Source organism: Xyrauchen texanus, chromosome 27 (genome assembly GCF_025860055.1).
Source record: "Xyrauchen texanus isolate HMW12.3.18 chromosome 27, RBS_HiC_50CHRs, whole genome shotgun sequence".
Classification (NCBI taxonomy): Eukaryota; Metazoa; Chordata; class Actinopteri; order Cypriniformes; family Catostomidae; genus Xyrauchen; species Xyrauchen texanus.
The window spans coordinates 21,999,969-22,014,696 of record NC_068302.1 but is presented as its reverse complement, the minus strand read 5'-3'; the positions used below and the strand labels follow the sequence as shown (position 1 = coordinate 22,014,696).

The 14,728-nt window shown below is 38.1% G+C and overlaps 1 protein-coding gene across 1 annotated transcript; it reads left to right on the top strand.

Annotated features, from left to right (window-relative positions):
* Window positions 1-2,846: 2,846 nt before the first annotated feature.
* peds1 (plasmanylethanolamine desaturase 1) lies at window positions 2,847-13,217 on the top strand. The gene is made up of 6 exons (XM_052094928.1): window positions 2,847-3,028; window positions 5,144-5,263; window positions 5,482-5,573; window positions 6,454-6,598; window positions 6,714-6,926; window positions 9,163-13,217. The coding sequence occupies exons 1-6, from the start codon at window positions 2,893-2,895 to the stop codon at window positions 9,282-9,284; spliced, it is 828 nt and encodes a 275-aa protein (XP_051950888.1). The 5' UTR covers window positions 2,847-2,892; the 3' UTR covers window positions 9,285-13,217.
* The last annotated feature ends 1,511 nt before the right edge of the window (window positions 13,218-14,728 follow it).

The window sequence follows — 14,728 nt, the reverse complement described above, 5'->3', positions numbered from 1 at the left end:
TAATTTCCAAACATTTAAGCATACACCTTAAATCAAAAGACATTCAGATCAAAAGATTTTTAAGATCATGAGACACATTTCAGTCAAGTGACCCACCACTTTTAAATGGTATATATATAGTCACTGTGAGCCAAAAGTTTAGAATAGTGTACAGATTTTGCTCTTATGGAAATAAATTGGTACTTTTGTTCACCAAAGTGGCATTCAACTGATCACAATGTATAGTCAGGACATTAATAATGTGAAAAATTACTGTTACAATTTGAAAACAATTTTCAAAACTTCTTAAACTATTTCAAAGAGTTCTCATCAAAAAAAATCCTCCACGTGCAGCAATGAGAGCTTTGCAGATCCTTGGCATTCCAGCTGTCAGTTTGTCCAGATACTCAGGTGATATTTCACCTCACGCTTCCTGTAGCACTTGCCATAGATGTGGCTGTCTTGTCGGGCACTTCTCACACATCTTATAGTCCAGCTGATCCCACAAAACCTCAATGGGGTTAAGATCCATAACACTCTTTTCCAATTATCTGTTGTCCAATGTCTGCGTTTCTTTGCCCACACTAACCTTTTCTTTTTGTTTTTCTGTTTCAAAAGTGGCTTTTTCTTTGTAATTCTTCCCATAAGGCCACTCCTGAGTCTTCTCTTTACTGTTTTACATGAAACTGGTGTTGAGTTGGTAGAATTCAATGAAGCTGTCAGCTGAGGACATGTGAGGCATGTATTTCTCAAACTACAGACTCTGCTGTACTTATCCTCTTGTTTAGTTGTACATCTGGCCTTCTACATCTCTTTCTGTCCTTGTTAGTGCTGGTTGTCCTTTGTCTTTGAAGACTGTAGTGTACACATTTGTATGAAACCTTCAGATTTTTTGGCAATTTCAAGCATTGTATAGCCTTCATTCCTCAAAACAATGATTGACTGACTGACGAGTTTCTAGAGAAAGCAGTTTCTTTTTGCCATTTTTGACCTAATATTGGTGTCAATCAGCATCAGTACTGCGACGCTTCACTGTGTATATCACTCCGCTTGTGTTCGTCATCCTAAACTAAAATGTAAGAGCAGTGCATATGTGTTAAGGGCTAATGTAAGCTATGTATCTTTTTTTACATCTATTTGTTTTTTTACATTACATATGTTAGCCAGCAAGTGGTGGCAAAAGATCATTTTTGTGTGTAATATGAGCCAGTTGGTGACATGAAGTGAATCCGTTAATCATTGTTTACATAGAACAGCGCTCTTGATCGTTCCTATTACTACTACATTTCTGAAGCTAGGAAATTGCTTTAAACGGCTTTAAACTAACAATTCAGCATTACATAACTCGAGGTGCTTACCTATTACTGGAGTTTCCATATTGGATACGTACTGTTTAAAATGAGAGGAATACCCCCGCTTGGACGGCTATTTTACCACTGAGAAAGCTGACATTCAGAAAGCTGACAGCATCTCTGCTTGGGTGTGGCAACAGGTGATCGCACATGCTCCGTCTCTCTCTCTTTCTCTCTCTCTCTCTCTCTCTCTCTCTCTCTCTCTCTCTCACACACACACACACACACACATACATCCATCTTTGTTTATCCAATAACTTGTTTGAAACAGCACAAGCCATGATACAATTTCTGAAGTGACATTTTTTAATTACTAAAGGAGGCTTGGACGAATCATGTTTTGAACCAGCAACAGCAGATTCTGATCGGCCACGTAAGAAAGTAGTTCATGCACAAATGCATTTTTATGACTGTACACAGTTTTTCCCAATTTTTTAAAATGTACTTGTTCATTGAACTGTTGTATATAAGCAATATGACATGAGCAAGAGTGTGATATGGCCCTACATCAGCACTGCTGTGATTAACTACAGCACTCGGCCTGCGGCCGAATCACAGCAGTGCTGATGTAGGGCCATATCGCACTCTTGCTCATGTGGTATTGCTAAAATATATATTTACAAAGTACTATTGCTGCCAACGTGGCAAGTTGTAAAAACTATTTAAAAAAAAGATACATAATTTCCTAGCCATATACTGACACCATGTAAGCTATATATTATTATCCGGACCTTTGCTGGGAAGGAAATGTAGAGACCAGAGCTCTTGGAACTTCAACTGAATACCCCTGATCTAGCAAGTAAGCAGCTTAATCTAAAACGACAAGGATCACCCTGAGGTTAAGTGCCTTGATCAAGGGCTCAGTGATGAAAGGTTATTGCTCACAGGTATTGAACCAGCAACCTTCTGATTATTAGTTCTGGGTGCGAATACAAGCTAAGAAAACCCATAGTAACAATTCCCTTACAATTATAACCCACACCGTCCCATCTAAACATTATTTAGCACTTAAATATGCAAACTTAAATTGCTCTACTAAAACAACTCAAGTTGTATTGCGTGTATGATTTTCTAATACTAAGCGTGACTTGTGGCATTATCTGTTGACTGTTTTTCGACTCTTTTGACTTTTAAAGCAACTTTAAACATGGATTTCACGTTGAAACGTTTTAATTTAGACAACATGTACACCATCTCAATAATCAAATATGGTAATTGTGAGGGATACAGAGAGAAATTAAAACAAAAAAAGGAACAGGATCCACACGAACCTTTACAATTCAACACAATTTTACAAGATTATTACATACAGCATAATTATTAAGTCAGTGTAGCCTGTTTTCTGATTGGTTGCATCCGGGTGGGGCCAGGACACAGCTTCTTTCTAATTGGTCTATATGCTTGTTACGAAAACACAATCTAATTGACGATTGGCTGAATGATGAAGCAGTACGAGCGCGATTGGTGGAGAGAGGAGACCCGGAACAAGGCGGACCGAGGCGTGGAGTTCAGGATGCGGAATCAACGGCAACGCATCCGCTGCGCCCGAACCGGACTAAATATGGCGAGCGCCGAGAGCAAAAGCAGGGCTTCGGAAAACTTTCATACACCCGAAGCAAGTGGATCGGATCAGCCGGGCGCAAGATGGGGTCCACAGCACGCGGGTGCTCGAGAGCTCGCGGAATTATACTCGCCAGGTGAGAATGTAAACCTGTTTTGGTGTTTCTAGTTAGCGCCGCTATCCGCCCGACACTGCCTACATCGCGGACTGCACGGACTGCCAGCTACGAGTTTCACCTGGACAGCACGGTCGGTCACAGAGCTCTACCTATCTGCCTTCTGGTATAGAGAAGTCGGTTTAAGAAGTGCACGTAGCAGAACGAGTAGCTTCAGTCTGTTGTCTGTGAAAGTGTAAACACGACGCAGTTATTATTGTAATGAATATTATAAGTGATGTGGGTTTGAATGAATGCAACGCCCCACCAGTGATGCCTGTCATTAGATGAGTCAAACAGGATTGTCTTCATTTATAATAAGGCCATTTGTGAGCTCTGTCTTTGAGTCCCAAGGGATTTAATCGTGCCACTGATGGACTCTAAATATTGAATTGATTAGTGAGTTCATTAGTGATTTAATTATGCCTTCCACATATATTAATAATAAAACATTAAATGACAATGGTTGGAAGTACCTTAAAGGGATAGATCACCAAAAAATGAAAATTCTCATAATTCATCCTCGTGCCATCCCACATGAGTATGACTTTCTTTCTAATGCAGAACACAAAGATATTTAGAAGAATATTTCTGCTCTGTAGGTCCTCACAATGAGACAAAATTAATAAAAAAAATTTAAAAAAGGAAAAAGTAAATTGTGACCAGAACTTTGAAGGTCCAAAAAGCATATAAAGGCAGCATAAAAGTAATCGATAAGACTCCAGTGGTTAAATCCATATCTTCAGAATTGATATGATAAGTGTTGGTGAGAAACGCATCAATATTTTTGTCCTTTTTTAATATAAATTCTCCTCCCTGCCAAGTAGGTGGCGATATGCACAAAGAATGCGAATCGCCAAAAACAAGAATAAGAAAGTGAAAATGGAGATATATGTTTAAAAATTACTTTAATATTGATTTGTTTCTCAACCACATGTATTATATTGCTCCTGAAGATATAGATTTAACCACTGGAGTTGTGTGGATTGCTTTTAAGCTGCCTCTATGTGGGTTTTGGGGCACATTTATTAACACATTAGATTAAAAAAACCTGTAAGCCCTAGTTTGTCTAACTCCTAATTTGACTGTGTGGTGAATAGAGGATCTCTATCTGTATTAGAAGGAAACAGTATACATTGTGGATGGAAAACGCTGCATATAACAGTGAACAGGAGAGAAAATGTCAAACAAAACCACACAGTAAGCACTGCAGACCAGTGTGAGGGTGTGGCATAGGTGTGTATGATTTTGTTTGTGTGGGTGGTGTGTGCTGGTTAATTGTGGAATGAAGAGCAAAGGATGTGTGTTTTTGTGTTTTCTGAAGTGTCCTCCAAATTGATATCAGTGTCCTTTGATAGTTCAGTGCTTTTTACAGTCGCCATGGTAATGGAGGGAGTGTTCAGGCTCTCCGTATTCGATCAGGCCAATTCTGACTGACTTGGTCACACTGGAACAAACACGGCATTATTTCTGGATTCAGACACAGGACCTTTCATTGTTGTGTCAACTGTGTTGTGAATTGTGTTTGTCGTTCGGTCACTTCAGATTTGTTCTTCGATACAATTGTCATTGTAAGAAAACAATGTGACTATAAGAGCATTGCTTTGACTACTGACCCACCACAATCTCATATTTATATATGTTTTGTCTCAGTTTAAAACTTCTGACTTGTACAGCAGTTTCTACCACAGCGTTGCTGTATTTTTTTTTAACTGCCAGTTAATACTTGAAGAGTTTATGGTTAGTTATTTTATTGATGTGGCTATTCTGTTGATTGAATTTTCCATTTTGTCCTTTTTATAGAAATGTAGTTTAACGTTCAGGAACTTTGCTCCTGAAATCAATCCTAATATAGCAACAATGTATCCTGGAGCAAGGCACTTATTCTTAGGTTGCTTTTGGGTCACAATGTACCTGCAATTAGTGTACTTTAATTGTCACTTGGGATGAAAAGCTGATAGATCTTTGCAACTCCAGTGAATGTTTACCAAAGAAACCTTTCTTTCTTTCTTTCTTTCTTTCTTTCTTTCTTTCTTTCTTTCTTTTCTTTTCTTTCTTTCTTTTCTTTCTTTCTTTCTTTCTTTCTTTCTTTCTCAGGAAAAAGATGTCAAGAATTGAGCAGTGTGATTCTTTGCTTTACCCTCATGGCCTTCAACTTCTGTTACCTGGTAACATATTTCCACCTGGGACATTCCTGGTACATCCTCCTCAGCATTGGTTGGTACAACAAGCAAACCTACACAAACACATCAAGGCTTAATTGAGCACAGGCAGACACAACAAAATTAAAACTACATCTCTGAAATTCTGGTTGCTACCATAACGTTTCTCTCTGTGTCTCTTTAAAACTAGCCGGACATTTGTTTCCCTCTGTGAACTGAAATGGATTTTAATTTGGGATAGATTTGCTTAGATTTGGTGTGTTTTGTGTGCAGTGGCAGGAATTTTGACTGCAGATTTTGCCTCTGGTCTGGTCCACTGGGGTGCTGACACATGGGGGTCGGTGGATCTGCCAATCTTTGGGAAGGTACAAGGGTGAAATGGCATTATTTTTCTCTTTTTTTTAATTTTATTTGGAATGACCAACTCCCAGTGCGCTCTAAATCCTTGTGGTGGTGTAGTGACTCACCTCATTCCGTGTGGCGGAGGATGAATTTCAGTTGCCTCCGTGTCTGAGACCTTCAATCCCCTCATCACGTGGCTTGTTGAGCGCGTTTCCGCGGAGATGTAGTGCGTGTGGAGGCCCATGCTATTCTCAGTGGCATCCACGCACAACTCGCCACGTGCCCCACCGAGAGTGACAACCACACATTATAGTGACCACGAGGAGATTATCCCATGTGACTCTACCCTCCCTAGCAATCGGCCTAATTTGGTTGCTTAGGAGACCTGGCTGGAGTCATTCGACACGCCCTGGATTTGAACTCGCGACTCCTGGGGTGGTAGTCAGCGTCAATACTCGCTGAGCTACCCAGGCCCCCCACTATTTTTCTCTTCTTAATGTTATTCAGATTACAACTCTATACATATTTGATCTTCAGAGAGATTTAGGCATATAACATGGTTCTCCATCACATAGTTTGTAGACTAACAGATATTGAATTCTACAGATTCCATTGGACAATGAGATAATATTTAGGACTACAATTAAAGTTTTTGTACAGAGTTGTGTAAAAGGGACAATTCTCCTCCTTTTTTAATTTTGTAATTTGAAAATTGGATTACATGGGTGAAAAAGCAAAAAAGAAAACGGTATATAGGAGTACAGATTACAGAGAACATCACGCTGGTAGCTGGCCATTTGACAACTACACTCTTAGCAAAAAGTTTTCAACCAATCTGTAATTGCATTAGTAAAGTAATTTCTCTTAAAAATCAATTTCTCCTCTTTGTTTGTTTGCTCCCAGGCCTTCATTCGCCCTTTTCGAGAGCACCACATCGATCCAACAGCTATAACACGGCATGATTTCATTGAGACAAATGGTGATAACTGTATGTTAACCATCATCCCTCTGGCTAATATGGCTGCAAACTTCTTGATGCTCTCACCAGGTAAGACCACAAACACGTTATCCGTTCCATAGAGAAACAAATAATGAACCAAGAATGCAATTTCTGACTTCGCATCTCACATCGTTCTCTGCTCTCTTTCTCAATCTCTCTCCAGCGGAGATCTATCGGAACTACCCCTGGTACTGTTACATCTTTGCTCTAGCCATTTTTGTTACATTGACCAATCAGATCCATAAATGGTCACACACATATTTTGGGCTCCCACGCTGGGTGACGTTTCTTCAGGACTGTCACATAATATTACCAAGGAAACACCACAGAGTTCACCACGTTTCACCTCATGAGACCTACTTCTGCATTACAACAGGTATACTCGCATTGTTTTGCATAAAGACTTAAATTTGTGCTCATATGCTAATGGCTCTTACACACAAGAGCTGTTTCTCAAAGATCAAACTTGCACTCTCATAAAGACCTGTTTTGTCTAGCTTCTTTGAAAGAACAAACTTGGAAGGACAGGAGGATTATGTGAGCTCTGCAATATTCCTGTTGACCACTTAAGAATTTAATCGAGACAATTAAAATTTTTCTTTTGGAAATTCAGTTTTTAGTAGTGTTCGAGTGATGTATTGCCGAGGACGATAAATCATCCAACGTTTGGTCGTTTTAAATTCTCTGTACCGGCCAATTACTACGGAGCCCCTTAGGGGGCTTTCACACTAGCACTTTTGGTGCGCACCCCGGTTCGAATGACGTCAGAGTTCGGTTCATTTGGATGATGTGAACGCTGTCTTCCGAACTCGGGTGCGCACCCGCGAGCCGTACTCGAGTCCGCATAAAAAGGTGGTCTGGGGTACGGTTCGTGTGAACTCCAGTACGGTTCGCTGCTGATATGAACGCAATCGAACCAAACCGCGGAAGTGAACCGCTATTGATGACGTATAATGTGGTCGTCAGTCTCACACGCGTCACTTTCAAAATGAGCGGAAAGGGTTTACTTTCGTGCGTGCGTGCGCGCGTGTGTGTGTAAATACACTTACCTTGACGAAAAGCGGGATTGACGCACACGCGCTGCAAGCAGAGAGATGATTTCTGCTTGCCTTCGCAAAAATTGTCTTCAGCGGACAGCCCGCTGTCTTTTGAACGATTTCAGTATTTTTGCGGCAGACAGACGCAAGTGTGTTTCTGTATCTTGATGTTGAAAACAAAACCAAAAGGTTAAAAAAAAGAAGAACAAATGTGAACCGAGCAAGTCTATTCATTGAATTTTGATGCCTTTTCATTTCGTGGTTATCAAGCAACACGATTACGCACCAGCTGCAGCTTCATGACGCAAGCGTACCGCGGTTCGGATACAAATATATAATGTGAACACAGTCCATCGGGGGCAGGGGCAGGGGGGGGGAGCAATCAAACTCTGGTTCGGAACAGGCAATCGAACCAAGTGTGAAAGCCCCCTTAGTGGCCAGAGCAGGAATTTGTTTTCTGAAAGTGTTTTGCCTGCCCTCGCAAAACATTTACGTTTATTCATTGCTTTTATCCAAAGTGACTTACAAAATCACAAGCAATTCATCTTAAAGAGACAGCAGTACGAAAAGTGCTGCACTTCAAAATGTAATTTGCATCAGAATAATAGTATCCAAGACAGATTAGAGTGTAACAAGAATATATATAATAGTGATACAAAAAAATTGAGTGCATGGCTAAGTGCTCATGGAAAAGATGTGTCTTTAGCTATTTTTTGAAGGTTCTCGCTGTAGTTTGGCATTCCCTCGCAACAAGGTTACCATGGTTTTACTAGAGTAACCAAATTGAACCTTGATATTCATAGTAAAACCATAGCAGTAGTAGTAGAGGAAAACAAAACATAATTTTGTGATTATTATGATTTTACTACAAATACCATTTGTAGTTATCACTATAGTTTCACTATGAATATCATGGTTAAAATATGGTTACTTTTTCTATTGCGAGGGAACTCAAACTATTAAGAAGGTACACAAAAAGTATTTGCGAGGGGATTCAAAACTATTTCCGGAAAAAAATTCTTGCCCTATCCACTGAGGAGCTCCGTAGTTTTGCAAGCCTGGAAAATTGTGTGCTTTGATGTGAAGAAGCCATCTGAGACATGAAAAAAACCAACCACAGTTCTGTTTATGTCCCATTGTGTTACCACAATAACAGCCTGGTGTGCAACAAAATCTCATTCAAACAGTACCGCACACAAGCTCATGATATTCAAAGTGGTTACACATTTCATTCCTATTCCCTATCCGTAAGTGTTCACTGTAAACTTTAAAAGGTAATAACACTTCTGTCATATACTGTCAGCAAATATGTGTACATTTCATTTAAACAAAACCATTTGTCTTTCAAAGATTTATCTCCAGGAACCTCACAAACTTGCACACATAGTTGAAAACACTTCTTAATGCACTCCTATCCATCAAACTGGAGCTTTCAAGTCTGAGCTTCCTCTAGTGTGTAGGCACCCTTAATTGAACTATAGCACTACACACCCTTGGTATTTGGCATATTCTGTAATGAAGACTGCCAAGTTAATTGTATATTTTGTACATGTGGATATCTGTTTGTGTGTGCAGGCTGGTTGAACTATCCTCTAGAGAAATTGGGATTCTGGAGGAACCTAGAAGATCTGATCCAGAGTGTGACAGGAGAGAAACCCAGATCAGATGACCTCAGATGGGCCCAGAAAACCAAGTAATCTTCCGTTGCCATTGACCCACTTCCCCTACCTCAGAGCTGATTAAAGGAGAACAAGCTTGTCTTTTCTTCATCTATTTGTCCTCCCTCAGACAGAACAAGAGGAATGGCAGGATATCAAAGCCCAACTTAGAAAGCCATCAGTTGTTAGAAACAGGGGGTTGACAAAGCGATTGAAAGCAATATTTCACCCTGCTCACTCTAATCATCACCCTTTCCGTGTGCAAAAATTCCAAATCCATGTTGAAAACTTGAGACTACTGTTAATCGTTTAAAACTTCTTAAAGAGCAAAAAACGAAAATTCGAAAGGTCAATACTTGAACAAAGTTGCTCTTTTCTGGACATCATCTCATCATTCAACTGCTATCAAAGCTTTGCTGGTCTCTGAGGGACTGGTCTTTGCTGTCTTTGGTTTGGCCTTTGGGACTGATCTTTCTTGCCCTCACCCTCTTCTTATTTGGGGTTAAAGTGCAGTAAACTAAAGGCATTTTTGCTCTTTGCCACAGAGGGCTGAAAACCTGTGTCTTCATCTGTTGCTTGTGTCTGAATGGACAGAGCAGCATCATTTGCAGTCTTACTTCAGTACGCCTTAAAAGATAAATCACAGTTAAAAAGCTTGCTTAGCTTGGCCTCATTACACTCATACAAATATTTTCGTTGTTAATAATTTTCTTTTCAAGCACATTTGCAATTTTAGAGGTGCTGTAAGCAGTCAGCCCTTGACCTAGAGGTATGCATTGTTAGAAGTATTTTCAGGTAGATCAATATTTAGGTCATTAGTGTTTTGGTGTGAATAAGCCATGAGAGCCATGTTAATGTTCTTGCTGCTTGACATTGGCATATAAATGATGAAAGCCAATGATATGCCAAAAAGGCCTCTGCTTTCTCATATGTATACATTTAAAAAAATGTTGTATTAACTTCACCTTCGGCAAGGCTGATGTGAGCATGACTAGCTGAGTGATACTAATTAAAACTCCATTACTTAGGTTTTAGGTTTGCATATATTGTTACATAATAAATACCCTGTGCAGTTAACTTTAGGCGAGACGTTTAATGGTAGCATTTTAAAAGCATAATTCACCAAAAAATTTTCCAGTCTATCATCATTTACTCACCCTTATGTTGTTCCAAACCTGTATGGTTTTCTTTCCTCCTTGAAACACAAAAGGAGATGTTAAGCAGAATGTTAGCCCCAGTCACCATTTACTTTGGGTATTGAAAAATTGTGCAATGAAAGTGAATGGGGACTGATGCTAACATTCTGCCTTAAAGGGATGGTTCACCCTAAATTTCAATTTCTCTCATTCTTTACTCACCATCATGCCATCCCAGATGTGTATGATCTTTTTTTCCCTGCATAACACAAATTTAAAGAATGTCTCAGCTCTGTAGGTCCATAGAATGCATGTGAATGGTGGCTAGAAACTTGAAGGTCCAAAAAGCATATAATAGCATCATAAAAGTAATCAATAGGACTCCAGTGGTTAACTCCTACATCTTCAGAAGTGATATGATGTGGGTGACAAACAGATCGATATTTAAGTCCTTTTTTTTTTTACTATAAATTCTCCTCCCTGCCTAGTAGGTGGTGATATGCATGAATGTGAATAGCCAAAAACAAAAGAAAAATAATGTGAAAGTGAAAGTAGAGATTTATAGGAAAAAAGAACTTAAATATTGATCTGTTTCTCACCCACACCTATCATATCGCTTCTGAAGATATATATTTAACCACTTGAGACATATCTATTATTTTTTTTATGTGGCTTTTATGTGCATTTTGGAGCACCAAAATCTGTTCACCATTCACTTGCGTTGTAAGGACCAACAGCTGAAAATCTTAGTTTGTGTTCAGCAGAAGAAAGTAAGTCATACATATCTGGGATGGCAGTATGGTGAGTAAATGATGAGAGCATTTTCATTTTTGGGTTAACGTCTACTTTTGTGTTCCCAATAAGAATGAAAGCCATATATGCTTGGAACAACAAAATAGTGAGTAAATGATCACATCATTTTCATTTTTGGGTGCATTCAAGTCACAGCTCCTAGTTCTTATTTTATAATAGTTTGAAATGTTAGAGTCAGGTATAGTAGCATGATAGAAAAGACAGATTTTACACCTAATAACTGCTTATAATTAGTTTTATTTAATGATGCACATTTTCCATTATAAAGCTGCAATGACAATGGACTAGCAAAAGACTACTATACTAGTCATATTTTTCAATTATTAGAAAAAATTTAGTCGTTCACCTATGGGAAACAAACATATTTGCTTTAAGTGTGTGTCGCTATTCAAGCAATGTAGATTAGCTTGTATATTCATCTTGTAACACACCTCTTCTTAAAAAGAGTGAGGAGGAAATGAGTTATGCTCTGCACTTTGAAAACATAGTTGTGCCATTTTGGTTTTTATTTTTTTTTCCCTAACAGAATGTTATATAATTAAATGTTACACCCTGTTTACGTCACATTATTTGATCAGTAAAATATTTCACCTTCACCCCTCCAAACTGTAAAAACAATAACCTAAACAAGATAGGCTCTCTGCTTATGTGCATTGTCATGCCAAACATGGTAAACCTTGTTACTGTTTGCAGCAATGTGGTAATTTGTTTCAGTAGGTCAAGGATGGGTCAGTATGGTGACAGTGAATGTTTAGATAAGTCAGTTCTACAGAAGGTTTGATAAATTGTTTTAGAGAGCACATTCTTTTGTCCAAGTTGTATAACTGTTACAATGGAGTCAGCCAGAACTGTTTAAAAGGAACATGAAGACATGTGAAGTGTTTTGGGCTGATTCATAATGTGCCATGTGCTGTGTTATGTTTTCTTTCCCTTCTTTTCTAAATTCAGGAAGATTTCATCAGTGGGATAATGTAGTATTTTTGACAGTTGACTAATAGCTTATATATTTCTATGATGATATGAGATGCCAAAATTATTTTTGCTCTGCTTATAAAAGATCTGTTGTGGTATGAATACACACCAGTGGAAATGTTCCCTGTTCAGAGAACTAGAGCTTAAACCAATTAATTTGATTATGCAGAATGTTACATTTTTGTCATAGGGTTGAATTTTCTCCCATTTTATTCTTATTGTTGCGTTTGATTTGTATTATGACATCATTATTTTCTCCAACATTCTACACTTGTGAGTGTGAAGAATCATATTTCATATCGTTACATAAATGTGATAAATGGGTTTGGATACACTGAAAATGAAGAACTTCACCAGCTTTGGCACATCTCTTAGCTTTTCTAATCATTTCAAATGTTGGAAGGGGTGGAACAACCTTTGTGATTGTGGTGAAGAGTGAAGACCTCTGTTTGGTCAAGCCTTGTGTACTTCAGTTCTGTTTATGGTCATGAATGGCTCTAGCATATCAATATTCTAGATTTTGCTTGAGAAATGTAACTGGATCTGTGTGCAATGTGTAAGGGAGATTGATAGTGTGGTAGTAGTGTGACTATTATTGAATATGCAAGTTTAGAGTGTTAAAGAGATTTCTCTGACTCTTTCCATGCACAGTACAGGCTACTACACAGCAGCATAGAACTGGCCTTGTGGTTATGAAGATATTGAACTAATCACATTGTACTTTTTCAAAAATGTTGTATTTTCCTTCAGTAACAAACTAAGCCAATCCCTGGGGACTTTGAGAGAATTTGCTGCAGCTGTTATTGGGTCATTTGATCTTTGGCATTTACTGAATGTTTGTCCTTATAGATTTATTGGGACAAGCTTTTTCAGTTGATTTTGCAATTTGCCTCAAAGTCTCACATTCTGTAAACTCTTATGTTTTTATAGGGTGGCTACTTGTTGAAAAATGAAAATAACGCCTTAATGCCTTTTTGTTATCTCTGAATTTGGAAACTTTTATGTCATTAAGTTCATATTTATAATAAAAATTAATAAAGAACTCACAAGATTGTGGCCTGATTTGTGTTTATTTTTTTTATGTCTTTTTTGTGTCATATGATTGCTGTTTGTGTGTTGGTCAGTCTCTAATGAAGAGGACAGATAATTTGAAACCCCAACCAAAAGTCACTCTGTGTTGTTTATACTTTTGCCATTGTGTCAGTGGGTGCATTCAGGAATGTTAACAACATTATAATGTTTTTTTTTTGTCAGATAACCATACTTTAATTCAAGCTCCCACTTTTTAATTTCCTACACCCTTAGGCATGTTAACTTTTGAGAATAATTTTTAAATTTTAAAAGTTAAAATTGAAGTATGAACATGTGAAGCACATCGCTTTTGTTCTTGTACGTTTACCTTTCACCTGAATTCCAAAGTTCAATCTCAGTCTCTCTCTCTCTCTCTCTCTCTCTCTCTCACACACACACACACACACACACACACACACACACACACACATTGACATAGTTGGGCTGTCTTGTATGATCGTTTTGGGCATTTGGGTTAAGATGAGGTTAGTGTCTGACCTATTTTCACAATAATATCCATTTGCTTGTCTGTATAGGATCAGTATTAGAATGCATGAATGACACCCTGAATTTATTCTAATTTCCTGAAATCGTTTCTTACATGTAATCTGAGACCTGCCATCATAAAGAAGCTTTTGTCCACAATACATTCTCCTTATACTGAATACATCTATACATGACAGCAGATACATAACTGGGTTTCTATGTAACCTTCTAATGTTTTATAGCTCTTGGTTTTGGAATTATTTTGCGGGACAACCACTACAGGGAAAGGTAGCACTTTTGCTCATATTTATAAATAAATGGGGTTCAACTGTTGCAATAACCTGAACACCAAAATGCTCTTTTTCCACTGTGCATACAGTATGATCTGCATTTCGTATGACCTACATTCAGATGCAAATAGTTAGAGGCAATCACAGTGCAGTGTATACTGTCATCTAACTAAGAGAGATTCTTTAGGGGAATTGGAGTTTTAATATCCCCAAACCTCAGCAGCAGTTCATTGTTTTTTCCTCTCTATTGATGCCCATCATTTAAACAAGATCATATTCTGTTTCCTAACGAGAGGGAACAATCAAATATTGTGTCATTTGTTTTAAGAATTGTTATTGTGGTTGATTGAACATCAAAGTGGCCAACAGAACAACATCAATGTGGAGAACAATATCAAAAAATGATTTTGTGGTGATGTGAATATAGCAGAAAAGATTAAATACTTTCTACCTTGAATAAGGTAGGTTAATTGTAAACTTGAAAATATTAAGTAAAATCTACATTTGTACTCGATTCAAACATTTAAAAATGAATGTTCTTGCTTATAAATATTTTTTTGTGATTGTTATCTTCACAATGCATTATCAGGTATGAATCCTAAAGGAGAAATATTAAATTGATTGTTGATTGTTACTGTCATCGTGTTTTATGCACCAAATGTTGAGGTCTGCAGGTCTGGATCTGGTTTCTGTTGACATTATAACAAGGTCATGT